We start from the raw sequence: 27,833 nt of genomic DNA, 5'->3' as shown, positions 1-27,833 counted from the left end.
TGTAATCTTCATTTCCTCACGTGGAAAATGGGGAGAGCAACCTTACAAGGTGACTGTGAGAGTGACGTGAAAATGGATGCAGGGGCCCTTTGTGGATGATCATGAACCTCAGGCCGGTCCTGTTTTCACTGCAGCCAGCCAGCCCCAGGCCTGGTCAGCCCTCATCATTCAAAGTAGACAGGTGGGTTTCATTGAGATGAGGTCAGCGCCATTGAGTCTTCAGCAGATGGAAGGGGAGACCATTTATTCTTCCTTTGCCTTTCAGCCTGAGCGCCACCTTCCCAGTCTCTGCTCTAATGTGAGGTTCACATAACAGAGCAGTTTTTGCAAGAAGGCCCTGGGTCTGCTTCAGGCCCCGGCCTCCTGGGTTTGCTCAGAGGGACCCAAAGAGCAGAGGCAGAAGACTTGCTGTCTCCTTGTTCCTGCTCCTGGATCCAGGCCCCTTGTTCCCCACCCCCTCGAGCTGCTCATGATACTAACCTTGGAGTCTCAAGAGAGAGAATAATGGGCTGCAGAGCCGGCTGTTTGTTCTCGGTTAACTTAAAGGCTGTGGAGTAATTAACCCATGAGGGCTGAGCCTAGGAACCCGGCAGCCCCAGTTCTCACCCTTCAGCAACCAGAGGAGCTGGGCCGGAGGACCTGCCCGCCCTCGCCCTGGTGGAGGGCACCTAGTTAAGCTGTGGAGGTGGAACAGAAATTGGGGGTACCCAGGACCCTGAGAGGGAAATCTCAGTTATTAGGGTTACTTCGCAGTTAAGATTGGTCTAGATGGGGTGGACTTGAGGTCATCAGGCCCAGCCCTCTGACGACAGAACTCAAATACTTGAGCAGGGAAACGAAACATGACACAGAAAGAGGATGGGGTCATGGAGTCACTTTCCTGAGGAGTATACCTGGCTGTAGGAGGTACAAATGGTGCTTCCCTACCTTTTTACTCCAACCTGGAGAGACATCATTGTGACATTTGGGGCACCCCTAGATGTGCTGCAACCTCTCTTAGGGGGGTGTCTCTGATGGAGTGCTGTGTATGCACTGTGTGCCCATGTATCAGCTAAGATGGCAGGGTGTTATATCAAGGTGGCATCTGTGACATATTTCTAGCTGGGCGTGGTGTCCCCGCTGTGTGTAGATGCCCCCCTGTGGGCATGAGTGAGGTGGTCTGTGGGTGTGCATATGTTGGCAAGTGTGAACCTGGCACCTGGGCATGCGCTGTGGGGCACAGGTGTGACAGCTGGGTGAGTGCACAGGAGTATGCGCTCCGGTGAGCATGCTTGAATACGGAGGTGCTGCTCCCTGAGGCTGTGGGAGCTGTCTGGGGGCTGTGTGGCTGGTAAAGGGGCCCTGAGGGAGGGCTTTGACCCCAAGAAAGGTTCCGCTGAGGAGGACGTCAAGAGGTTCAGGCAAAGATGGAGGTTTCTGCCAATATTTACAAGGCCCACAGGATAGAGCAGGTTTCAGGGCTGTTGTACATAAGGGTTGCTATGAATTGCAAGCGACTGGACAGCACATAGTAACAATGAGTATCTAGTATGATATTTCCTACAGACAACATTTCTCTGGAGGAAAGTGCCGTTACAGATGGAGCTTCTACCTCTTACTTCCGATTGGGGTCTCACCCTGTGGGAAGAAGATGCCACCCTCATTTCTCCACTCCGAGATTCTCATAGACTGAGCTCCTTCCAGTATGATGAAGACTCACACCATTCTTCTGTCACCTGAGTCCTCTGCACCCAGCCTTGAGCTCAGGTAGCTTTAAGGGTGTGGCAAAGGATCTTTTGCTCACGTCCATGGCCCTGGGCATAGTACTCATTAGGCTGGAGTGCCCCATGGGGCAGAGGGCCCTCTGGCAGCCTCTTCAGAGCCCAGGCGCCCGCCTCTCTCCCTCCCCACTCTCCTGTGTTCCTTCCCTCCCTCCCTCCTGGCCTGTGTTCCTCTTGGCTTCCTCTCCAAGGAGATGTGGAGCTGACAGGACACCTTCCTCGGGCGCATGAGCGGTGGAGATAGCACGCAGGAGTTAGCTCCTTACTGCGGGCGCTGTGTGGGCACATGCCAGGGCTGTTCCCAGCTTTGCCAGCTCTGGCTTCAGACTGGGGGTGACATGCTCCCCTCTGCATCTCCACCCCCTCTCTTCCTGAGGAAGCCAATTAGCCAGATCTTCATTAGAAGCTAAAAAACAAAACCCTATACAACACAGTCTGATGAAATTCTGACAACAGACTGAAGCAAGTCTAGAGATAGGGTGGGCAGTGGATATGCCCATTCACCCTGTGGGCCTCTAGGGAGTTCTTTGCTTTGTGTCTGAGAGGACTAGTTGCATGACTTTGAGCAAGTCCATTACCTCACCGGAGCACATAACTAGTCCATAGCAGAGCTAGGTTTCAACATTGCTTTCTGCTCCCACTCCCCAAGGCCAGTGATTTCGGGGGATGCCATTGCTTTGTCTACTCTGGGGGAGAATCAGAGAGAAAGGGAAAGTATCTGAAATTTTAAGCACAGAGCTGTCTTGTTGGTCCTTTTATGGGGGCAGTGGTGTCACAGAGTGGTGCCTGGTCTGAGGAGTAGGGCTGGGACACCATGACCCTCAGCTATGACCCTCAGCTCTTCTTCCTTTGGGGCCCATCTTGGTAGGGCATGTTTTCTGCCTTGCTTCTGTAGGGTTGCTTTGAGCTGGGACTGACTGAAGAAGTTGTTAATCTGTGCCCTCCTGGGGCCCCAGGCCTGGAGATGAGGTCCGCTGGCAATTGATTTCTGGGAAGTGACAGAGTGGAGTAGAAAAATCCTTGTCCCTAGGGGAGGAGACACCTGGGTTCTATTCTGGCTCTGCCTCTCACTCCTGAATGACTAAATCAAGGCTATTCTCAGGGCCTCAGTTTCTTCTCATGGGCATGAAAGGCAGTGGGCCAGTCTTAGTGACATCACTCTCCTTGACTAAGAAGAGATCAGAGTTGAGGCGGCTCATCTTGTCAAGGATAGGGAGCTGATTCTGTTTAACTACAGCTCTGGGGAGCAGTGGGGCCTTAAGGCAGAAAGAAGAAAGGGCTTCTCAGAAAACAGGGCAGCTGGTGGAGATGGTGCCGAGGCCAAGACTGACAAATATTCCGGCCCCTGGGCCCCTACCTCACTCCTGAGGTGTCTGTGGGTCTCCTCACCTTGCCAGGTTCTGTTCTTGGGGACCACCTACCTGGGTGGAATGCACTTACTTGTCATCAGGGGGCCTTTATCTGAGGATGGAGATGAGGCTCTTGCCTTGAGAAAGTCCCTCATCTAACAAAGTGATGAACCCACTCAAGGCACCATCAGAGATGAGACAGAAGCCCTGCCCTGCCCTTAAGGGACCCCAGTCTGATCTGATACGAGGTGCACCCAGTCCTAAAGGGGGACATGAGCCCTGCTCCTGGGGGTCCACCAAGTCTGAGGAGGTGATGTGGGGGGGGTGACATGGGCCCTGCCCTGGGGTTTGCTCAGCCTGAAGGGGAATATGAGTATTGCCCTAGGGGTGCACCCAGGCTGAGGGGGGACATGGGCTCTGCCCTGCATGTGTGCCCAGACTGAGCAAATGTTTAGAGCCAGGAGGACAGCATCGGCCTAGAGATAGGGGAGAAGGAAGAGCTGACAGAAGAAGCTTCAGGCGGACAGTGCCTGCACTCAGGGAGCCCAACACTCCCCCTCGAATCCTCCCCATAAGGCAGCCCCAGAGGCTCTGCTGGTGCCAGAAAGGCCTAGGCCCCCATCCTCCAAGCTCCTCCTAGGCAGGTGAGCTCCCCCTCCCTCAGCCCTGATGAGGCCCTTTAATTAGATTCCAACTCGTTTACCAACTAAGTGGCCTTCGGTGGGTTTTAAATCTGTGCAAATTGGTTTGTGTTTTTCTGCCTGCATGATGCTGTGACTGGCAGTGCCCTCCACCCTCCCCTACCTCCTCCAACAACGGCTCTCCTCCTGTTTCCCTCTGTGGTTCTACCACCCCCACCCCCTCCCCCAAGTGGCTGCCCAGCTTTCTGGGACTATGGGCTACTCAGATGTGGGCACAGGGTCATGGACCACACAGGGATCTAGCCCCCAGCCCACACCCACTTTGGAGGGAGGGCACCATGCTTGTTCAAGTACACATTTTCCAGGCCCTGTTTCCCTCGCTGCATTGGGAGGGGTTTCAACTTGTAGCAGGCCCTTGCCTAAGGTATCTCTGTAGCTCACTGCCATGAAGTTGGGCAGGGGCATTGAGCTCCTCACTGGCCAAAGACTACTGCTGACACCCTCTATCCGGCACTTCCTCCCCCCATGACTGCAATGCTCAGGCGTGGGGAGGAGGTGGGCTTCAGTTAACCTCTCCCCACTTCTCAACCCTCTCCCTCTCATATCTTGGGGACTAGCTTCCCTTACAAGAACTCCGGTGGCCTACTGGTAAGAAGCTGAGATGCAATCCCAAAGGCACGCGGTTTGAATCCACCAGCCAACTTCTCCACGGGAGAAGGATGGGCATTCTCTTCCTGTGAGATTTACTGCCTTTTAAAGCCTGCTGGAGGGCCAAGGATGGATTAGTTCTGACTCAGTGGCACCCAGCAACAACAATGACAGCCTCCCTTGGGCACTCAGTGATGTACAAATTGCCTGGCCCTTGCTCTCATCTCTTTAGTTTCCCTACCTTAAGCAGCAGGAAGTCATCTCTGTTGTCTAACCATCTTCCTTGTGCTTATAAATCAAATCAGTTCCTTTCCTCGCTAGCCCTCCCTAGAACTCTAGCCCAGCCCTCCTTCCTGTGGATTCTCCTCTCCCATCTTCTCTGTCCTCACTCCTAGCCCAGACTTGCTCTCCAGAGACAGCTGGCATTCACAGGGGTGGTGCTAGATTGTCAGACAATAGAGTGTCATAGAGTGGCACATATGGGGGTTTCTCGTGCACCCTACTGTGTCAGGAGCTAGGCCTGAACTCCTGCCTCGAAAGCTCAGTTCAGTTGCTTCTCCCCCTCCGTATTACCCTACCCCTTCCCCTCCCCAGGCCTCAACTTCTGAGGCTCTTAGAGTGACAGGAAAACTCAACAGGGTGCTGGGCATTAGCAATTTGGGGGATATTACACAGGAATGTTTACAGAAAGGCAATTGCCCGGAAAATGACTTTGGTTGCTGTGGTGTGGGGCGGAAAAGATGGTTTTAGAAAACAGACACAGACACAGATGGGCTTCTGCTCCCAGGACCTGTAGCCAGCCTGCAGGGACTGGGCGGCATGGGCACGTGACGGTCCTAGAGCCAGGGCCTGCAAAGACAGGGGGAGGCCAAGGATGCTGTCACCTAGTTCCAATTACCAGATCTTCCAGTCCCCTGATGACCTTTGTCCTTTGGTCTCTGACCTCCTCGCACAGTGTGCTTTGTGGTTGCAGCAGGCACCCAGAAGGATGGAGTTGTCAGGTACAATTGGTGGTGGCAGTGCCTCAGGGCTCCTCCTGGGTGACTCGGGCTCCTATGGCTGCAGCTGCAGACAGCAGGGCTGGGGGAACCTGGTGCTGTATGTGCCTGAGTCAGTGTGTGTGTGTGTGTGTGTGTGATGGAAGCCGAGGCACGCTGGGGTCTGCAGCAGGTCTTCCAACCTTCCAGCAGCCTCCAAGCACCCTGGCCTTTTCCTGCTTACCATGGGCAGGCCTCCCCAGCAGCTAAATACTTTCTGCCTTCTCTTCTAGCCCCAGATTCTGGGGAGGAATTGCTGTCAGGAGGCTCCAGGGTGCACACCTGTGACAGCCTCTCAGGTCCCCGGGAGAGGGCCCTTGTCCGGCCTCCTGGTCTCCTGAGAGAGGAAGACAGGGCCCTGAGCTACAGGCTGGGGCCACAGTCCCCCCTACCCTGCAGGGAATGCTCTTTTCTCTTTCTCTTCTCCCCTGGCTCCCACCTCCCCTCCATCCCCCCTCCATTCCCCTCCCCCTCTTCTCCTCACCCTGTTCTCTTCCTCTGAAGATGATGTCATATGTGAACATTGCCCAGCAGCAGCTAGAGGACACAGTAAACGGTGGCATCTTAGGGTAATGAAGCCGAGGAGGGGGGGGGGGGGGGGGGGGGGGGGGGTTGGTGGGGGGGGGGAGAGAGAGAGAGACTTGCAAGATAATGTCAATAAAACTTTAGGATCTTCATTTTCATCATAAGTTCCAGTGATCTCATGTGAAAGAATGCAAGGGAGGATAAAAATAAATGAAGCCCATAAATAAGCGTGGAATTTGGAATTGTGGAACAAATAACTGTGTCTCTCTTCCCAAGCACCTGCGCCTTTATCCTCAGCCTGCCACTGGGGGGCACCCACTGCTTCCTCAGCTCTCCTGCCTTGGTCCACGTTTCCCTTTCCCAAACCTGAGGCTGGGAGGGTTGAGTAGAGGGTGCAGGTGCTCTACGTCCCCCCTCAACCCCCATAACCCACTCCTTCCTTTCCCTTCATTCTGAGCTTGCCTGGGCACTTCCTATGCACCTTCAATCTCAGACTCTAAGATTTCAGTGGGTGGTGCATACAGAGGGTCTCTGGAGAATGGAAATGCTCCAGCCCCTCCCTAATCTCTCTGGCTCCCTCAGGGACCGTCAGCCCAAACATCCCTCCTCCAGGACCTCCTTATCTCTCCCCTTTTCCCAAAGTGCGCTTCTTCCACCTCCTACATTAGGGTCCTCTGGATCCCTTCTCACAATGGACCGAGTCCTGTCTATCCCTTCAAGGCCTCACTGTCCCACCTTTCCCCCCAAGTTGTCTTGGCCCTGCCTCCCGTTCAGGACCCTGCCTGGTGGCTCACCACCTCCCTGCAGCTGAACAGGGAGCATTAATCTGGTCAGGACCAGCCCCTGCTGCTGGCTAGATTGAAATCGATCTCCCGCTTTTCAAGGGGCTGCTCAGCCAGTTAGGAGTCTGGGTAGCACGATGGCTAAACAGATGGGTGCTAACCACAAGGTGGAGGTTTGAAGCCAGCACCCCGAAAGCCCTCGCCATGTGCTCCTGTGAAGACTGCGGCGCAGGAGACCATGTGAGGCAGCTCTCTGCCACTTATGGGTGCTGTGATCTAAGTGATAGCACAAAACAAACTTGGGCCACGTGGGTCTGAGGACCTGCTTGTGGCTGGAGTAGGTTCTAGGACGCCATCTGCCAGCTTCAACAGACTCACTTGCCACGAATGTCTTTCATTTAGCCAGCTTCTTGCCAGCTTTTCACTCATTGCTGAGGACTGGGCTGGGAGGTTAGCTCAGAGGGGAAGAGACATGTTGCTGGAATGACTTCTAATCAAATGGCTAAGCCCAGGTGTCTAGCTCTTGCCGCATTCTTACCACTAATTGGCCCGTGACATCTGTGGGAGAGGTTAGTTGGGCTAAGAAGAGGGGCTTCCAGGTGACCCCATGTGTTCTCTGCACCTGCTTACTCTATAGCCCTTTGCTGTCCAAATCTCTGACCACAGGTAATTTATGGGTTTGCAGTCATCAGGTGGTGGGGCCTTGAGTGTGCCTGCTATTGCTCGTCCTTTGGTCTTTCCAACGCTATAATATTGGGGACCCCTGGACTTCTGCACACACCCTGCCCACCTAGGTTGGTAAACTGTCTCACCTTACCCCTGTCATACTATCAGCTGGAGAAAGAGGTGCTGCATCGGAGTGGAGTTGGGACGAGCATTTCTCTGGGGTTCAGAGGGACCAGGAATGAAGCAGCTGGAAAATGAGAATGGGGACTGGTTCCATTGGTACCTAAGTGTGTCCAGAGCCCTAGAAAAGCATAGCAGCCTGACGGGCTGGCACAAGAGGAAGGAAGATTCCCTTTGATGCACGCGGGGAGGGCCAGGGTTTACCCCACCCTACAGCTGGTCTCCAGCAGCATGGCCATGGACAATGTCCACCTCAGCCTGGACAAACAGGATGTTTTGGAGTGTCCAGGGCCCTGGACCATCTCCTTCTATTCAGTGATGAGGATAACAAAGAAGGACTGAGGTCAAGGGACAGCGCGGGACAGTCCCCCCGACTCTAGGAGGGGTTGTTTCTTCAGTGCCCCGGACACTCCTATTCCAGTCTAGACCCATCACTTACAGCACATCCCCTTGTTACTCTGCTAGATCCCCCAGTCCCAGTCCCAAGAGGCGACATTCCCCTGCAGGGTAGGGACTAGGCCATCACAAAGGTGGATTCCCACAATCTCTCTGTCATTCAGGGCCACATCTCCCTGAATGTTCTTCATGTCACACTACCCTTTGCACTGTATTAACTTAGTACTTATCTTCTTTAACTCAACTTACTTTGGCCTTAAAGACATTTATTTAATGGGAAACCTTATCTTATTCCCCAGCCTAAGGAACACTATCCATGAAGTCAGAAGTTTGACCTAGGTAGAGGTTTTCTGATACTTATGAAAATAAAGGCATTTATTTGTTAAATACAGAACAGTGTTCCTCCTTAAGTCATCTCTTGTGCGCTACACACAGCAGAGGAACAGGGCACAAGGCGGTGACTATGGTGAAAAGACTGGGTGCCTGGGCAAGGGAGGCAGAAGGAACTGTCCACCCAGGACCAGGTGGGGAGACCAGCAGGTAAACTGGAAAGGCCACATAGTATGTGAATGATACTGCTTAATCTATTGGGTATAACTTAGCAGCTGGTGGAAAAACTATGTGTAATGGGGGAGAACCTAAGAAATTGGTGTAAAATTGATTCCTACCCCTCACTGTAGCTTTGGACATGCCCCTGGACTTCTTTGAGCCTCAGTTGTTCCATCTATGAAATGGGCAAAAGTGTTGGGGAGACTCCCAGGAGATGACAGTGGTGATGAGGCTCAGGTACTTGTGAACTCTGCCCATGGGAGCTGCTTTTTCACTGGTTTTGGTGGGAGGTGTTGGTCTTCTTGCTCTTTGTACCCGGATCTACACATCTGCGCTTTAGTCCAGGGAAGAATGTGTATGTGTTGAGGTAGGAGGGCTTTTCCTGGAAGAGGGCGAATCTTCTCTTTCCTTCTGTGGTGGGGCAGTGGGTGGACACAGTCCAGCCAACAGTTTGATGAATGAACAGTGGGGGTGTGGGGGGAGGCTGATGAGGGACCTGGACTGGATGAAATGCAGGTGGGTCCCAGATTCTCCAGCTTCCTCCTCAACACTCCAGTCTGCCCTGCAAGGTGTCCCTGTGTATTTGGGTGTGTGGGCACATGTCCATGAGTCTGCTGCAATGCTGAAACCCTGCCCAAGGCTGCACTGTGGGGTGTGCACTTTGGAGCCAGAGGATTGTGGGGTGGTGGGTGTGCAGAAATAATGTGTTTGCCTGTTGTGAATCCTGCTTGTGAAATAGAGCAAATCTGGGTTTTGTGCCCAGAAATATGGCTGATGCGAGCCTTTGCAACTCTTCCTGTCTGTGGGGACGTGGTGACCGCCTGCATGCCCTGGACACTGCTGGACGAAGATCCAGCCATCAGTGAAGCTGAGGGGTGGAGGATGACAAGCCTTGTTGGGGGGTGGGTGGCATTTAGGGAAGGGGTTAGAGTTCTGTGTGGGGACTGCAAACCCCCTCCCCCGGCCTTCTCTTTTCTTTTCACATCTTCTGTGCTGTCCTTTGTCCCCTGTACGTCCCTTATAGGTCTTGAGTTTATGTATGCTGGGAGATGAGACAAAGAATGATGGGAGAATCCCAAGCTGTTCTGTCTGCTTTCTACCTCCTTTGAGTTTGTTCCCAATCCATTTCTCACTGTCGTCTCTGTGCCCAGCCTCTCCTGTCTGTCCATCTGTCTGTCTCTGGGGAGGGAGGGAGGAGGGATCCCACTACCCCAGACCTTTGGCCTCCATCTCCAGGGGAAGCCCTGAGAGTGAGCTTTGTCCCCTTCCATCCCAGGCAGTGTAGTTCTGCCCCTTCCCCAGACAAACCACTGTACACCGACTCCTCCCTTAGGACAAGTGGCCTGGCTTCCTAGTGGAGGGGCTGGACTCTCCTTAGAGGATACTCTTGAAAGGAAAAAAGTATAGGCTCCTTTCACATCCCTGGCCCCAATCCCAGGAAGTATCTAAAGTGAAGGTCTCTTTCGTCCCCTGGCCCCACCTTTTCAGGAAAGGGGGAAGGATCTGTGCTTAGACAAATGTCAGGACACTTAGACCCCTCTTTGACTCCCACTCCGGCTGTCATAGGACAGCCCCTCCCATGCAGCCATAATCCTGCCAACCCAGGAGGAAGAGCAAAAACTGGATCCTGCCTTGGTTCCCACCACCCCTTGGAATTCCAGGCTCACTGTTCCCCCACTCACCCTTTCCCCTATGGTCCCCTAGTGGGGGATGGGCAGAGATCCTGCTCTCCCAGGGACTAACCATTCCGCTTCCTGCAGTGACCCCTGGTGGGTGATAGGCGGCCCCAGGCAGGGCGCCCCAGTGACCTCCGCGTGCCCCCTCTCTCCTCTCACAGATCCTGAGCGGAGCAGCCCCCCCATGCTGTCTGCAGATGATGCCGAGTACCCGCGGGAGTACCGGACCCTGGGGGGCGGGGGCAGCGGGGGCCGGCGCTTCTCCAACGTGGGGCTGGTGCACACATCCGAGCGGAGGCACACGGTGATCGCCGCCCAGAGCCTCGAGGCGCTCAGCGGGCTCCAGAAGGCGGATGCGGACCGCAAGCGCGATGCCTTCATGGACCACCTGAAGAGCAAGTATCCGCAGCACGCCCTGGCCCTGCGTGGCCAGCAAGACAGGATGCGCGAACAGGTGAGCTGGCGTGGCGGCGCAGGGGATTGGCAGGCTCCTGACTCCGTGCCCCGAACTCATCCCAATTCTGAATGGTGACCTTCCCTTCATGGCGATTACCCCATTTGGGCCTTTTCTGGAGCCTGGGGAGGGAGGAAATGGGCGCTCGGTCGCCAAGTCTCGCTCCCATCCACTGGCCTGTCGCTAAGCACATGTGATTGGTATGAGGGAGCCCAGCGTTTTTAACTTGGTTGTTTGTGCAGAGGGACAAGAAGATGTGTTGTTTTGTGGGCTAAGGGAGTGGTTGGGAGACTGGAGGATGACAGCGTGGGGGTTGACCTGTCTGAGGCCCTAGGAGTCTGAGGGTAATATTGAGACATTGGGAGTCAGCACCTCTGAGACATGGACCCTAAAGAAAAGTCAGGCCTGGGGGCCTCAGCAGGTTGAACTGCTATGTTTCTAGACCCTGCAAGGAGAGAGAGAACTCCTATAACATGTTCCCTTTCTCCTCCCCCACAATAGTATAAGACTTTGAACAAGAGGCCTTGTCTCTGTGCTTCTGTTTCTCACATGTCATTGGTGAGGCTCAGCGAGGGGACAGACCCTTGCCTCTGAGTCTCAGATCTCCTTCTGTGGGGGTGGGACTTCCTTTAACCCTCCCCCAGATCCATGAGTTCCTGAAGCATCGCCTGCCTCATCTAAGCACTACCTTTGTGTCTATAGAAAAGTTTTCTTGAGGCTATCCTGTTGCTTACCGTCTCACATTTGTGAGAGTTCTTGATAGCAAGTTGCTGCTTTGTGTGCTGACATTCAGGCATTGTCCACTGTGGGAGGAGGGTATCAGGGGAGGGTGGTGTGCCCCCTTAGCATCCTCCCAATCAAGGCTTGGGGGAATCATCAGCTCCTGCCCCCCACCCCTCCACTTGTCTTGCTCTGATTTCCCTTTTCAAGTGTTGTTTGGTGTGACTTGGAATGAGAAGGAATGTCCCCACTTCCACTCCCTACTACAGGCAACAAGGACTAGAAGATGTGTTTCTGGTGCCTGGTTTGCCCTCATGAATCCAACCCAGTTCTGCCTGACTTTCCTCCTGTTCTCAGCTTCTGAATGCTGCTGGAAACAGGCCCAGAGCAGGATAAAGGCAGAGTTGCAGTTGAAAGAGATGTGGCCTTTACTTTCAGGGAGCCTCTTTCCGTGGGTTCTCTCTATGCACTCTGGCTTGGGAGGAAGAGGCAGGAGGATGTGCTCCACATGGGGACAAAGGATGGGTAAATGAGTAGGGGGACATAGGCAGTTGGGGGGCATAGAGAAGGAGTGATCACATAGGCAGGCTTAGTCAGAGAGGGGTTCCTGGAGGTGACAGCACTTAAACTGGGCTTCCTAGGATGCAAAGCTTTGGAATAAACATGGAGGAAGTGCATGTCATGTTGGGTAGTGAGGTGGAACTCCATGAGTGTAGGGTGGAGTGGGCTTGGGGAATGACACTGAGAACCACCAGGCTGGGGCACAGGCCCAGGGTGGGAGGCAGGGGATGGAGATGAGGGAGTAAATTGGAAAAGTGAGTCCAGATGGTGGTATTGCCTTTGGATGATGACTAGAAGGGGACAGAAGAGGAGACAAAAAGGAAGAGATCAATGGACAGGGATTGGTGAGCAGATCAAGCAAGGTTTCTTGCTACCTGTATCAAAGAGCCAAACATGGGGACACTTGGGGAATTGAAGGATCCTGGGCACTAGAGGATCTTGGTGCCTTGGCAAGAAATAGGAAGGAGAGATTAGAGGAGGGAGGTGAAGGGAGAAGGAGGAGGAGAGAGATCTAGGGACACAAATTTGAGGAGGCGGTGGGCACACACAGGCCACAAAATATGTAGCTTAGAACCCCGGAGGGGCCAGTGCCTCAGAAGGGGAGCTGAGCATGACTGGGGCAGGAATGGAAGCAAGACCCAGACCCAGAGTGGTCACCAAAGGCACCATGATGACTTGGGGGGCTCACCCCAGGAGTGAGGAAGAGGAGAGAGGCCTAGAAAAGAGGAGCCAGGTAGAGAGCCATCTGCCCTTCAAGAGTCAACACGGGTGGAAAGAGCGAGACCTGTCTGGGGATTTGACCAGGAAAAGATGAGTGTGGCAGCTTCATGGTCACTGCCCAGAGTAGGCGCCCAGTTCATACTTCTGCACAGCACAGCCACTAGCGACTCTGAGTATTCATTCTGTTATTCATACACTCACCCTGATCCCCCCCCCCCCCGAGAATGTAAGTGGGCAGGACCCGAAGCTCTTCCCTCCTTGCGCTGGGGCCAGTGTTTGCATGGTGGTCAGTGGTGGTCAGTGCTCAGCTGGCTAGCACAGTGCTCAGCTGGTAGTGGTGGCTCACGCAGTGTTTGTGGATCATATACAGCTTGATGAGAGAGGAAGGAATGTAAGGACTCTGTGGGCGGGGGGGTGTCCTTTGTCCGGGGGGGGGCGGTGGAAGTGACACTGGAAACAGGCCTTTAAGAAATCAGGAAAGATGAGTACCAAGGCTCGGGGGTGTGGTTTCGGGGTAAGAAAAGAAAGTCACTTCCTCTGGAGTAGGAGAGAAGTAAAAGGTGCTGTAGGGACTGAGGCACACTGGGAAGAGGCCACTCTTGTTCAGTAAGGGGACACCTTCAGTGACAAAGAAATGGAGAGCTGGAGGAGAGGGCAGGTTTGTAACAGCTCCCTCACAGAAGGTGCAAGGAGGCAGTTAAAAATTGGAGGAAAGGATTTCAGGGGCCTTATTCTGGGCTTAGGGAACCCCAGTATGACAGGGCCGACAAGCATCTGGAAACAGACCCAAGACTCTGCTTAGAGACCCAGCCTAGGTCAGAGCCTGGCCAGTGCTACTGGTCCCTCTGTGTGGGAGCTTTGTGCCAAGGCTCACTCAGCAATGCCCCTTCCCACCCCCTTCCATTCTCCCAGCGGCTCCTGCCCGCTCCCCCTAATGGGGTGTACCCCGCTTCACACACACAGGTTGGCGGCTGGACCGTGGACCCCGTGTGCCTCCTCAGCTCCCTCTGCTCCCACCTCCATGGCGACTCCGCCCCCTCCGGGGCTGGCCAGCCGGCCCAGGTGAGTCACCTACCTCCACCTCACTCCCCAAACCCATGGAGGAGTTTGGGGAGGATTTTTTGGAGGGGGGATAAAAGATTTGTATTTTGCACCCCTTTTTCTTTATGTCAGAGTCCCTATTTTCAGGAACATTCTGTGCCCTACCTATACTGTCCTCTCCCTTTGATTTATTTTCCACTACTACCTCCCAAACCTGTGGCAAGGTTTGGCTTTCGGGAAAGAATTTTTGAAGGGAGAATACTATGTTATTATTATTATTACTAATTTTGCACTGCAGTCTCCATTAAAGAGGAGTACCCCGGCCCCTTTATGAGAGCAGACTGCCACGTTTTTATCCCCGAGAGCACCTGGTAGGTTGGAGTGACTGACATTTTGGTTAGCAGTCAAGTGCTTGACCACTACACCACCAAGACTATACACAGCTTAGCCTAACGGAGAACTTGTTCTGAACTCGTTCTCCTCTTCCTCATCAAGCCTCAGTTTCCTTAATGGAAAGATGGCTTTCCGCTTAGGTGGGGGCATGCTTACACAGACTCACAGGGACTTGGGCTCACAGCTCAAGGCTATACGTTGCCAGGGAAGGGAAAGGGGCAATTGAGGCCCAGACTGGAAGGAAAGGCCAGAGGGTCAGTTTCAATGGAGAGGGAACAGGGAAAGAGACCATCCAGAGAGACCTTGACCTTGATGCTAAGCTGTAGGAGGCAAAGGAAGTGGGGTGACAGAGTCCAATGGGTAGGACAGGGTGCCAGTTCACCTTTTCACACCCTCTGCTCTCCAGAGAAATGCAACCAGCCTTGGTTTTTTGGTGGTTTTTTTTTTTTTTGGGGGGGGGAGGGAAATTAAGAGAAAGAAAAATGCAACAGCCTAGCAAAGTACAAGTAGCCAAGTGTAACTCAGTTCTCGCACCAGATCGACACACTTGGCATCAGGCACAGGGCATGCAGCCTGCCTCCGTTGCTGGCCCTCAGATTCATTTTGGCTGGATTTCAGAAAGTAAGGATGTGTGTGTCCCTGAGCTTGGATGGCAAGTGGAATGGATTTGTCTTGAGTGGCCAAGTACATAGTGGAAGCTGAAGTGGGGCTGGTACAGGGATGCTGGTGGGACAGTGGTATGGTGTGATATGCGGGACAGCCCAGAGGCCTCTCCAGATAGAGAAACCTGGAGCTGTGATGGGGTTGGAGTGATTGGACAGCCAGGAGAATGGACTTAATCTACTTGGTTGTCCCAGGTCACGGAGTTTGAAGGTAGACTCCCTGTAGAATCTGCTTTGATGAAGGAAATGGATAGTCTCAAAGGGACCCTAGTCCTCAGCACTTTGTAATTACGGGGAGAAGTGGTGATGCCACTTCATCACACCATCTGTATCTCAGGGCTGAGCCTGAGCCTTTTTTTTAATGGTATAGGACCAGAGAGGTTCAGCAGAAACCATCCTCTGCACAGCCTGGCAGGATCAAAGACCATCCAGGAAACCTGAGCATTCTAGGCCTCTCAGACTTGACTGGGTATTTAAGTCGTGGGAAGCTAAAAAGGTAATGGTGCACAGCTGAGACCCTGGCGGGGACTCACTGTGAGCCCAGAAGGTGGCACAGCAAGAGACAGGACATTCCCTGGCCCTCATGGCTAGACCTTCCGGGCTGGGGACAGTGAGAAGCACCCAGGGAAGGAGGGGGGACCAGAGAGGCTGGACTCCAAGCTCCTGCCCTTCCCCCCGCTTCCACTAGGCTGTCTAACCTCCCTCTCTCCTGCTGCAACCCGAGTCCCGGGCGGCGGGCCGGCGTATCGGGTGACCGCGGCGACGCAGCCACCAGCCTCTGCCGCTCCTCCGCGGGGCCGCGCCGACGGGGCCGCGCCGGGGGAAGGGATGAGCTCGGCGGCGCGCCGCGCCGAGCCAGGTGGAGTCGCCGTTACCGGGGCGACCGGGCCCGGGCCGGCTCCGCGGCGGCGCTCGCACTGCAGCTAAGGGCACAGGCGGCAGTGGCGGCGGCTGCGGAGGCGGCCGGGGGAGGGGAGAGCCCCGGCGGGAGGGAGTCGGCAGCCGCTCCCCCTCCCCCGCCCGACACGGTACCCGGGGCTGGGGACCCCGCGCCTACACCTGTGGCCGCAGGTAAGGGGGAGCCGCCGCTGGGGCCCGGGTTGCCGCCTTGGGTTCGGCGGGGGAGGGGGGCTTGGAGATGGAGGGCGCTCCGCGCATCTGGAGACCGTCCGGAGGTGGGGGACGCGCGGGCCACTGCGGTTCCTGATCCTGGAGAAACGCCCCCTTCCTCTCCCCATCGGGCTCGCCACCTTCTGCGTGGGCCCTGTCTACACCCAAAAGGCGGCTGAAGCCCCCTCCCCCAACCTCGGAAAGTCATGACCTTCTCGGGTGCGCCCCCGCCCCCAGCCGCAGCGCAGCACCCGCTCCCCGACTCTGCTTTAGGAGGGGCGGCGGGGGGAGGAAGAGGGTGTCGACCGCACACCTGGGGTGGGGGCTTCGTGCAGTGCGAGGCGTGGGAGGATGAGCTCGCGGGGGCGCTTTGCCTGGCCTCGGCGGGGGGCTGCCTGGGGTGGGGGTGTTTGTGTGGACGCGTGTTTGCAGGAGTTAGAGGTGGGTGTGTGCGCCGCCGGTGCACGCGGAGCTGGATGGGGGGATTGAGTAGTGGGGGTAAGGGGCCGTCTCCATTCCTCTCGAGGCGACATGTCGTCAGTATAATTGCCTTGAGGTCAAGGAAGGGTCACGCACTCACCTAGTTTAGGGGCCTGTCTGCCCAGGGAGGGGGAGATCTCTGCTGCAGAGCTAGGGCTCCCGAGGGGCAAGGCCCGCCCCTCCCGGGACACAGAGGTTGGAGGAAGGATCAGCTGCAGAGGAAGGGACGAATCCCACTCAGGCCCCACTGAGGCCGCAGGTTGGGGAATGAGATGGGGAGTTAACTCCGCAGCCCCCGAGAGAAAACTGTTTTTTCTCTCACAGGGAGGTTGAGTCTCCCCCGCCCTTGTCTGAAAGCCTTGTCCCTAGGGCTTGAATGGCTAGCTTTCATCTGATCCTCTTACACCACTGGCTCCTGCTCCTTTAGGATTTTCCTCAGTAGAGGCCTGTGGGGTGGGAGTGGGGGTGGGGGGTGGGGGGGTGGAGATCACCCCTGCAAGAGTCTCCTTCTGGACCCTGTATGGCCTTTGGTTATCTTCAGGGAAGGGAGACCCCACCAGCTTTGCCTTGGTCCTAGAGGGTTTGGCTATAGTGGGGGAACCAGGCCTCTCTTGGGCCTTGTCTACTCTCTGCTCTCCTTCCAGGGGCGTTTCTAGCACTGGGAAATTCCAGGGAAAAGGCCTGAAAGCTGAGCAGAGCTGGGTGCCAGGATATTAAAATGATTCAAGCTAACTAAGTCTGTTCAGAGATAAGGCCATCCTCCTATGGGCTGGCCCTATTTGATTGGCATTCATTCATTACCATGTATTTCTTGAAGTTTGACAATGTATCAGGCACAGTGCTGGGCACAGCAGAAGGATAACTACCACAGAGTGCTGGGTAGGGAATTACTGGGGAGTGTCCCACCTTGCGAGAACTGTACAGAAGCCCTCTGCTCTCTTCCCCAAGGCTGACCCATGGGTTTAATGCCCTGGAAAGAAGCAGTCAGGAGGTAGACAGTATCCAGGGGTCAGTCTCTTTCCCTTATGAACATGACTCCCAGTGGAGTTAGCATAAAAGTAGATCATTTGTCGTACTTTCCATAGGGAGGATTGAGGGGCAAGATTCATTTAAATGCCTCAGTAAAGAAGGTGAAATTCAATGTGTGGGATATGGCTGCCTGGGAGAAATCTGAGGGATGGAGGGATGACTTGTATATCCAAGCCCAGTGCCCTTAAAATGTTTGTTTTAACTTCTGAGCTGCTTACAAGAATGGACCTAACTGACATGGGAATGAAGCTGGAGCCTGTGAAGAGATCTCTGTCATGTTATGTGGCAACTAAGTGGACATTTAGGACAAAAAAGTTAATGATTAACATTGTTTGCCAAATACAAACACAGTTGCTCTTCCATCTTTATCTGGAGCGTGGCTGGTCATTCCTGGCACACTGCTATCATCTAGTCTTCTCCCCTGGTCCCAACTAGTGACCTCTGCTTTGTGGGCCAGAAACAGGCCCCGCCTTGGGACTTTGGGGCAGGCTCATGTTGAAGGCATAAGACAGTGTGGCAGTAATCACCCCGTTTCACTCTTTTCCAAGGTACAAGGTGGGCTCCAGCCATCTCAGTACAAATGAGTGAGGGAAGTCGAAGTGACTGACCCAGGTCAGGCTTGAGCATCACCCCACCCCCTTTATAAGTTGACACTGGGGAGTCTCAGCCTCAAAAAGTTGCCCCTTTTGAGTCAGAATTTGCCTCCTTGGCATAGGATATCTGGAACACTATAAGCGTGGGTCCATGGCCAAGGTAATGGGAAGTACCCAGACCTGGCCAGTAGGAGAAGAAATGGGCTTACTCTGAATGAGGGGGCTCTGATGCTTTATGTATGAGCTGTAGAGGTGCTGTTTCATGTTTTTGTAACTGGTGTGTTTGTCTGTGTGTACATATGAACGCCACATGACTGTGTGTGTCTGTGGCTCTATGTAGGGGTGTCTATAGGGCCTAGGGTGGGTGTGAATGGTTTCAGCGCCTGTTTCCATGTATGTTTCTGTGACTGGGTGTGGTGCTTGTGGGAGTGTGTGAGAACAAGTCAGGGTTCTGGGGGGTGGTTGCGTGTTTGTGTACACATGTCTGTCTCTGAGTATCTGGTGACTCCTGACAGAGGAGGGCTCTTCTTTTCATGTTTGGGTCCCTTTCTGAGTCTGTTTTTGTTGCTCTGTCTGGATGTGAAGATGTACTTATCTAAGGATGCTCCTGGGAACCTGTGCCCAGCTCTGTGGCTGAGCCTTCTTGTTGTCGGGAACTGAGAGGCCCCTGGATACGCCGCCTGTGTCCGGTGTGAGTCTGGTTTAACGGTGGTGGTGGGTGAAGGGCACGTGGCCTGCTCTGCAGAACTGTCCATCACCACCGAGTCTGCAGACACGACTCTCATTGTAAACCTTCCCATGCCCTCCGCCTGGCTCTGCCCACCCCGTGTCCTCTCCCTTAGCTACCCAAGGCCACAGACAGCTGTAGATAGAGGCTCTTACTCTAGTCCCTTGCTGTTCCTCCTCCTCTTGGGACCCACAAGAGTCGCATGATTTCCTACTTTGTCCCAGGCAATGGTGGGGTGCAGACTTTGCTACCCCCTTCCCCTACGTGGCTATGACTGCTGTTTTCACCTCTTGGAGCCGACACTGGGGAAAAAGGATGCAGACTGTGGCTCACATAGGGACAACGTTGTCAGTTGGACCTCTTCATCCCGGCCTGGGCTTGACGTCTTCCCAAGCCCAAGTGTCTGCCTCAGGCCAAGCTTCCAAGGATAGCAGTGCTCCTCAACTCAAACCCTAGTCACCTCATCCATGCCATTAAATCCTTCAGAATGTCCCAGCATGGTGTTCTTCCTCCGCTGGGGACTTTCAGTGTCCCTCTCCTCTGTTAGTGGTTCTGAGGCCTGGGGAACCTTGCCTGTTTGTGCCAGGCACCCCAGGGCCGGGCCATCTGCTCCCTCTGTTTTCCTGCTGAGGCTGGCACCGGTCAGCAGGGTGCCCTCAACTTTGCCAAGAACCAACCCAGCCTCATGGCTGCTCCGCCTTGGCCTTGGCCATCTGGAAGGGCCTGCTGGTCTCCAGGGAAAGTACAGAGACCCCATATTACTGTGAATGAAAAAGAATCTGAGCCAACACCCCCCACCCCACCGCACCTCCCGCCAGGGTTAGGAGTGCTAGGAAAGACAGAGAGAAACCGCCTCTATCATCCATCCTGTCTGGATTGGGAGCTTTCTTTACTTCCTTTGCTGCCCAGTACCAAGTGATTTAAGGTTGCCCACATCCATCCACCTTTCTCTGTGTTCAGGTCCATCTCCTTACACAAGTATCTCTGGAGTCCAGTTTAGAACCCACCATAGCCCATCCAAATGCTTTCTTCCAGTCCTTATAAAGTCCAAATGCTCTCACTTCCTATTAAAGGCTGGTTACCCTCGGGCTTCCAGCTCCTTTACAACATAATCTACTACTTTCTTAGCCCAGACCCTCGCCAAAATGGACTATTGGCTGGTTTTCGGCACTTTATACCTGCCTAACCCTGCGCATGCTGTTCCCACTGCTCAACATAGTTTTTCTTACGTCCAAGTTCTTTGTCTTTCAAGACTCAGTTCAAATGCCATCTCTTTCAGGAAGTATTCCTGGCCTGCCAAAACCAGATACCATTTCTCTGGGCCCACAACTCACATTCATCTCTGTGCTTTTAACAGTATCTCACAGGCTCCCTAAAGCTTGATCATCTGTGCCTCTTCCTGCCTGTACATTCTTGAAGGACAGTTACTGAAGCTCGAATGTGTGACTTGTAAACACCTGGACTGGCTCTCACCTGGCCCATCAGCAGGCTGGAGTCTGCTCAGGGCCGACATAGGTGTACTATGGTGCTCTGTGTCTCGGGAGGAGCTATACCAGAAATTATTTCTTTTCTGCATCTGGGAGGGTGGAGGGTTCATATCCCAGGGTTGAGTGAGGGTCTCTAGCCTGCCCCTGCCCCTCCCAGCCCCTGCGTAACTCTCTCTTCTCTTATTTCCATCAGCAGCCAAACTACTGGAGTTTCAAGGTCAGTGTGATGCTTCTGCTTCTGTGACAACTGCATGTGCTCCGCCTCCCTTGACCCTGCCTTCCCCTTGCACATGCTTGGCGCAGGGGCGTGCGTCTGCACCAGCACTTTCGGGGGTGGGCAGGGGCCTAGGGGCTGCAGGCTATGGCTGTTGCTTTGGGAGAGTCTGGGTTTGCCTGTTGGGGTCCTGTGGATCCACAGTGGGAGTTTGGGCTGCCTGCTGGGGATGCTGCTCAGACGCCAGGTTTCCCCAGCCCTCGAGGGGCAATGTGGAATAAGAAGGGCTCCCTGATGTCTCCTCTCAGTTTAGGGAGAGGGCTGGGCCTCAGGACCTTGTTGAGGGCTCCACTCTATGAACTCTGACCTCACACTCCAGGGATGTCCTGTGTGGCTCTGTTGAGTCCTTTATGCCTTTCTTACTCTCCGTTGTGGGAGAGCTGGTCAGAAGATTCTGGGTAATGCTAAGCAAGAGGTTCAGGGTCCTGCACCCCAAAACTAGCAGCTCCTGCTGCCTAAGTGGAGAGATGAGCTCAGAGGTAGGGACTTTCCTGCCTTTTCTGGACAGTTTGAACCCTCCAGAGCTGGAGCGCTGTTTGCACCCCACCCCCACCCCAGGGCATCCTGCTGACCCTTGGGGGAGCACCCTCAAGTACTTCCTGCATCCGTTCAGACATCTAGGCCAGGAGCTGAGTCAGCCAACCTAGATGGCTGCTTGTGTCCCCTGGCCCCTTTACCTCAGACATCATGACCGGTGGAGCATCTATCCCAGAACCCCCAAGAATCATCTTGTTGCTCTGTCTTGTTCCTAACATATGCATTCTCCCAGAGCATTCGTAGGAAGTCTTGGGATCAGAGATTCATGGAATCTGAGGGTCATGGTGGCAGGCATGACGTCTTTGGGGTGGTCAGGAGAGAGTGCAGTGGTTGAATTCCTGAGAGAACCAGACTGGCTGGTGGTGCATTCCAGGCCAGTCCTGCATCACACCACCACCCCTGCTTATCTAGCGCTGATTCATGGCACCCTTGTGTGTGTCGGGGGACCTGTACTCAGTGGGGTTTTCTGTGACTGGTTGTCAGGAAGTAGAGGCTGAGCTGAGCCTTTCTACCGAGACACACTCAAACCTGAAGCCTTTCCGTTAACAGCTGAATGTGTATCATTCGTACCACCTGGGGGACCCCACCTGTGTTAGAAGGTTGTTGCAAAAACAAACAAGCAAACAAACGGGGGGGGGGGGGGACCCAACAAAATCACCAGTTTCTGTCACATCAACTAATCTGTCGGAGGAGGACAGATGTGCTCATGGGGGTCTCAGTGGCTGATGGTTTTGGAGGTAGATTGCCAGGCCACAAGGAATGAGAGAGGTTGCATGTCCTACATACAGTGAGTTCAGCTCATGGTGTTAGCATCATGAATGCTGACTTGAAGTCCAAAGCTGTGGATCAGAATCACCTTGAGAACTTGTAAAAACTCTCGAGCCCTAAGCCTTGACCCTCTAGAGATTTTGATTTGGTGAAAAGAATCTTTTCAAAAGCTCCCAGTGATTCTGCCTGTCTGATCACCCCACTCAAGGCTCCCTTAGTCTGAACTCTGACCAAAAGTCATCAGCTCCTCCTTGAACACCTCCAGTAACAAGTGGTCTCCCCACCTCCCATAGTAGCCCTTTTCTGTCCTTGTCGAGCTGTGTTTAAATTACAATTCTGTTTACCAACTCCTCAGTGCTTGGGAAGTCCTTATAGATGTCTCACCACTACCCTTTGCCCTATTATCTCATCCCCAGGAATAGAGAAAAAAAGTAAAAGTCCAAAAAAAAAAAAAAAAAAGTAAAAGTCCCCCACCCCCAACCCCTTCTCCAGAGGTTTTCATGAAGGCTGTGAGGTAGAGATGGAGTCAAGATAGATACCGAAACTGGTGGGGCAGGGAATGTGGACATCTCTTTCCCAGGGTCCCCTGGTCAGCGTCCTGCCTTCCCAGCAGTCCCCAGAATCTCCAACCTCCGATCTGGGTTACCGTTCCGTCTTTTTGACATCTGACTTGTGTGGTCACCTCCTGGTCTTCATTCCGGCTAGTTGCCTCATTCTGTCTGAATTCTGTAGCCCCTCTTCCATGCCAGCCTGGCAACCACTGACCTTTCGGTTGCCTGGCAACCCCATGACCATCAGACCACACTGCTGCTGAGCTCACTGTCCTTCAGCTGGGGCTGAAGGTGAAAGAGAGAGACATGACTGGTACTGCTGTCAGACTAGAGCTGAGCTGTAGGGTCCAAAGCCAGGGCACAGACACCCTTCCCCCAAGTGTCCCTAGTTTCTATGCTGCCCCCTCCCTCCCTGGCTCCAGATTTAGGTCCATGGCATTGTGCTTGAGGCTGGAAGCCTCCTAAATTCCCTGAATCTGACCTTCCATGCCCCCAAGCTCTCGGGGCCACCTTAGGGACAGCTGGGCACACTGCCCATTGAAAGATGCTCTCTCCTTTTGAGAGTACTAATCTGACTGGCGCATTAAACAGAGTTAATATGGAGATGGAGATTAATTAGAGTTAATCAGGATTTGGGAGAAGGAAGGAACTTAGAAGAAGAAACTATTTTTTCTTAGAAAGCCTTTTCCTGGTTTTTATTCTTATCAAAATAATATGCTTTGTGTAAAATTCACACAGCAGAAAAATACACAGTAAAAAAACCGGAATGTCCCTTCTCAAGCCTGATACAATCACTATTAATGATTTTCAGTAAGATTTTGTTGTTGAAAAGGGACACGTTTTACAGAAAAATACAATTGGAAAATCTTTTCTTTTTTCCTGCTGTATGTATATTTATATATCCTGGGCATCTGTCCATGTGGAGCTGATTCATTATCTTTCTCCCTTAAATAAATGAGTTTCTATACAGCAACCAGGCCTGAGGGAAGGGGCTGGTGCAGAGTGTCAGAGGTGGTGGTCTGACTGACCCAGTCCTCAGCCTAGAGCAGGCTTTTAAAACACAGTTGACATGATGGGGACCTCACCATGGAAGAGGACCAGTCAGGCTCCCTGGAACAGGGGCCCATCACTGAATGGCACCCTTCTTTCCTCCAACCAGATCTCACCCTTGGCTCTTGCCTCTGTGCAAAGCAATAGGCTGCTCTGCTGGGTACTTGGGGAGGCTGGCCAGGCCAGCTGGCTTATGTGGCAGCGTGTGCCCTGCAGGGAGGGCTGCAGCCAGACACATGTGTCTTTGTACTCATGTGTAACACACTGGATTTCACATGTGCACTTAGTGTGCCAAGCATGTAGTCTATTTGGGCATGGGGTCTAGTTGGCTCTGGGGCAGAGATGATTAGGATGGCTCCCTCAGTCACTTTAAATAAAGGGAATGTTCTGTGCCCACCCCTGTGAGGGTCTGCCCCCACAGGGCAGGGATTCTGGGCCCCAGCCCTCCTTGTTTTCTCAAGGGCCCTGCTTCCCACCCCTCCCCTCCCCCTCTCCCTACCCCTCTGAACTCCACCAAGGATAAATTCGCCGCTTAATTAATGTCTGGAACTAATGCCCCAATTTGCTCAATGATTCTGCTGCTCACCTCAGTGACAAATTCGTGTTGTTGTTGTTCTTTGGAAGCTTAAAATAGCAGGCGTGCCCATGGCTCCCCGCTGGGTGGGTTCTCATGGCTTCCCAGGGTGCCCAAGTCCTCTGCCCACTCCTTACCTGCCGGGTATCCCAGGGAGGCCAGGGACTTGACAGGTTGGGAATTCTGGTGGTGAATCCAGGACCTTCCTGAGAATGTGTGTGTCTGGCTGATGGAAGTTCCTTGGGCCCAGATGGGGGCAGTGGCCCAGGGAAGGGGGCTCATACTCGGTTCCTCCTACCCTGCTCTGCCTTTGCAGACCCGCAGCTCTCGCCATACACAGGGAGCCCAGCCGGGGCTGGCAGACCAGGCGGCCAAGCTGTCATATGCCTCGGCTGAGTCATTAGAGACCATGTCCGAGGCCGAGCTGCCCCTGGGCTTCAGCAGGATGAACCGCTTCCGACAGAGCCTGCCCCTCTCCCGCTCTGCCAGCCAGACCAAGCTCCGCTCGCCAGGTACTGCCCGCCCCTCTATCCTCCCTCTCCCTGCTTGGGCTCCTCCCTCTGCTCTCCTCCCCTGGAGCCTCCATCATCCCCTTCAGCATTGTCCTCAGTCACCCTCCTTGTAGCCAAGCACTCCTTTCCCCATGACCTCATCTCTCTCCCGCCCCTCTCAGCAGCCCCCCCCAACCCCCGTCAGTTTCTCTCTTCCCCGCCCCTCTTTTCTCTCTCCTCTATCATCCTTATTCTCTTTCTCCCTCAACATTCCTTACCTTACCCTTTTCTCTCACCTAGCCTCCTCCTTCCCTCTCAGCTTCTTTCTCTCTGGCAGCCCCCTTTCCTTTAGCCGCTCTAATCTCATTTCCCTCCCGTCATCTCCCTCCCCCTCCTTCTTCACCTTCAACCCAACTAAACTCTTTAGCAACTCTCCACCCTTGCTGACTCCCTCTCAGTTTCTGTCCCACTGCTCCTGCCCCCATTGTATTTCCTTGTCCAGGTTTTAACTGTCCCACTCCCACTCTGGTCCCCTACCCCCCACAGACCGGGGTTGCGTGGTAGCCTCGAGAGGCTGGAGGCCAGGCTGGCGCTGCAGCATGAGGAGTGCCTGGGTGCACTTGCACTCAGGGTCCACGTCCAGCCTCAGGCCCTGCTGCTGCGGGACCAGCACAGCTCCTGAAGCCTCTCCGGGGCAGCGTGGTAGGAGCCGGGGTGACAGCGAGGGTGGTGTCTCCTCCGCAGGGGTGCTGTTTCTACAGTTTGGGGAGGAGACTCGGCGTGTGCACATCACCCACGAGGTCAGCAGCCTGGACACGCTGCACGCCCTCATCGCACACATGTTCCCGCAGAAGCTCACCATGGGCATGCTGAAGTCGCCCAACACCGCCATCCTCATCAAAGACGAGGCTCGCAACGTCTTCTATGAGCTGGAGGACGTCCGGTGGGCGTGGTCCCGGGGGGGGGGATGGGGTGGGTTTCCCTGTACCCTTTGTGGGGAGCTGGACTCCCTGGGACATTTTCCAGCACCCTTCGGGTCCAATCACTGCCCTTTCTTTCCCAGGCCCTAGACCCGCCCCCTGCCACGGTCCTCCCCCCCGCCCCTCCCTGCTTAAATCAGCTGCCCCTGCTGCTTCACAGTGACTTGTAAAGAACAGCCACCTGAGGCCGAGAAGTGGACCAGGTGGAGGCTGCAGGGTGTGCATTGTGGTGGCAGGTAGCCAGGGGCACCAAACCCATCAAGTGCAGCCAATGCAAAAGGACTGGTCTCCTGGGACCTCTCACCACCCTTCTTCCTCCCCTTCCCATCCTGCAGTGTCAGGGGATGGTGACCCTCTTTTCTCTCCCCCAGGGACATCCAGGACCGCAGTATTATCAAGATCTACAGGAAAGAGCCACTCTACGCTGCTTTTCCTGGCTCACACCTCACCAATGGGGACCTCCGGGTACGGCTGGAGGTGCCCAGGATATTCACGGGGTGGGAGATGGGAAAGCTTCTGAAGGATCAAGCTCATGATAATGAGTGCCGATGTGGCCCCAGGAGGCTGAGCGGGTGGGGGCTAGGAGGGCCAAGTACGGTCAGTTGTCACCAGAGCCCAGGCCAGCTTCAAAAAAAGGGAATCCAGGGGCCGAGGCCAATTGTTTCCTTTATTTGTAGGTCATGGAAAAACTCCTCCCTTCACATACCACCTTCCCTTCATTTCTGTCTTCTGCTCAGGAAATCTCTCCTACATTTCTTTCTAGACATTCTAAGGGGCTTCTTAAGGAACCCCATTCTTTCTCTGCTGCCTAGTCCCTCACCATTCAGAGGTTTGTCCCCTTCGTCTCTAGTGCCTTGCCATCAGCCACTTCTTACTGGGAACATTGGTGGGAGAGGGACTCAGTGTATGTACAGCAAGAAAGAGGAGAGGCAGAGAACAGAAGGGACTTAAGTCAAGGGGTAGACAATGGTTCTTCTAGCCAGGAGCAGGGGACCGACCCTTTTGTGACTAGCCCTCTGGCGTCGCGGGCTGTCTCCTATGCAGAGAGAGATGGTGTATGCGTCGCGGGAGTCTTCGCCCACGCGGCGCCTCAACAACCTGTCGCCAGCGCCTCACCTCTCATCGGGCTCGCCGCCGCCGGGGTTACCGTCTGGGTTACCGTCGGGGTTGCCATCCGGGCTGCCTTCGGGGCTTCCTTCGGGCTCGCCATCGCGCTCGCGCCTCTCATACGCTGGGGGGCGCCCGCCCTCCTACGCTGGCAGCCCGGTGCACCACGCGGCCGAGCGGCTGGGGGGAACCCCGGCCACCCAGGGCGTCAGCCCCAGCCCCAGCGCCATCCTGGAGCGGCGCGATGTGAAGCCGGACGAGGACCTGGCGAGCAAGGCGGGCGGCATGGTGCTGGTGAAGGGCGAGGGTCTCTACGCGGACCCCTACGGCCTGCTCCACGAGGGCCGCCTGAGCCTGGCCGCGGCCGCGGGAGACCCGTTCGCCTACCCGGGCGCCGGCGGCCTCTACAAACGCGGCTCGGTGCGCTCGCTCAGCACCTACTCGGCCGCGGCGCTGCAGTCGGACCTGGAGGACTCGCTCTACAAGGCGGCGGGCGGGGGCGGCCCGCTCTACGGCGACAGCTACGGTTTCCGCATGCCGCCGTCCTCGCCGCAGAAGCTGGCCGACGTGGCGGCGCCCCCTGGAGGCCCCCCGCCGCCCCACAGTCCCTACTCCGGGCCACCCAGCCGCGGCTCGCCGGTGCGCCAGTCCTTCCGAAAAGACTCAGGCTCCTCGTCCGTCTTCGCCGAGAGCCCCGGGGGCAAGGCCCGCAGCACCGGGAGCTCCTCGACCGCTGGGGCGCCCCCTCCCGAACTGTTCCCTGGGCCCGGGGAGCGCCCACTGGTTGGATTCGGGCCTCCTGTGCCAGCCAAGGACACAGAGACCAGGTGAGGGACCTGAGCTAGGCAGAATCGGTGGCAGAACCGAGACCAAGGGAACCTGGGAGCCTTTGTAGGAGTAGCTTTGAAGGGTCGTTGAAGCATCTAGGATTGGAGAGACGGATGTGCTTTTTTTTTTCTTTCCTCTTCAAGTCCTGATGTTTGGGCCGTAGGACCCCAAAAGAGAATTCTGAAGACCTAAATTTGGCTCTGTTCCCTATGAATCAGTTTCCTTAACAGTAAAATTGAGAGGCTCAAACAGGAGGTACTCTGAGTGCCTTGGGAGCCGGGCTAGAATTTGCAGCTCTGAGAGCTGTCCAGCACAGGGTTGGCTGAAGTGCACTGTGGAGGGGAGTGCTGGTAAGAAATGGCGATAGGAAGGAAGGTACATCTCTCTCCCACCTGGAGAGCTCTCACCGCCCATGCAGGGCTGGAGGAGAGAACTGTACAGGCCTGTCCTCTGCCTGAGGCAGCACTGCTGAGGAGTGACTCATGTT

The 27,833-nt window shown here is 54.8% G+C and overlaps 1 protein-coding gene across 1 annotated transcript in view; it reads left to right on the top strand.

Annotated features, from left to right (window-relative positions):
* The window catches only part of SRCIN1 (SRC kinase signaling inhibitor 1), a 67,785-nt gene that overhangs the window by 16,675 nt on the left and 23,277 nt on the right, over nt 1-27,833 (top strand). The window contains exons 2-7 of the mRNA XM_006889363.1: nt 10,371-10,663; nt 20,383-20,403; nt 24,257-24,452; nt 25,176-25,374; nt 25,783-25,876; nt 26,456-27,345. Coding sequence (XP_006889425.1) covers nt 10,371-10,663; nt 20,383-20,403; nt 24,257-24,452; nt 25,176-25,374; nt 25,783-25,876; nt 26,456-27,345 — 1,693 coding nt within the window. The remainder of the gene's footprint in view (nt 1-10,370; nt 10,664-20,382; nt 20,404-24,256; nt 24,453-25,175; nt 25,375-25,782; nt 25,877-26,455; nt 27,346-27,833) is intronic.

This window comes from Elephantulus edwardii, unplaced genomic scaffold (assembly GCF_000299155.1).
Source record: "Elephantulus edwardii isolate Elephantulus edwardi_28Jun2011 unplaced genomic scaffold, EleEdw1.0 scaffold00077, whole genome shotgun sequence".
Classification (NCBI taxonomy): domain Eukaryota; kingdom Metazoa; phylum Chordata; class Mammalia; order Macroscelidea; family Macroscelididae; genus Elephantulus; species Elephantulus edwardii.
Note: the sequence above shows the minus strand (reverse complement) of the source record. Positions and strands in the feature narration are given on the sequence as shown.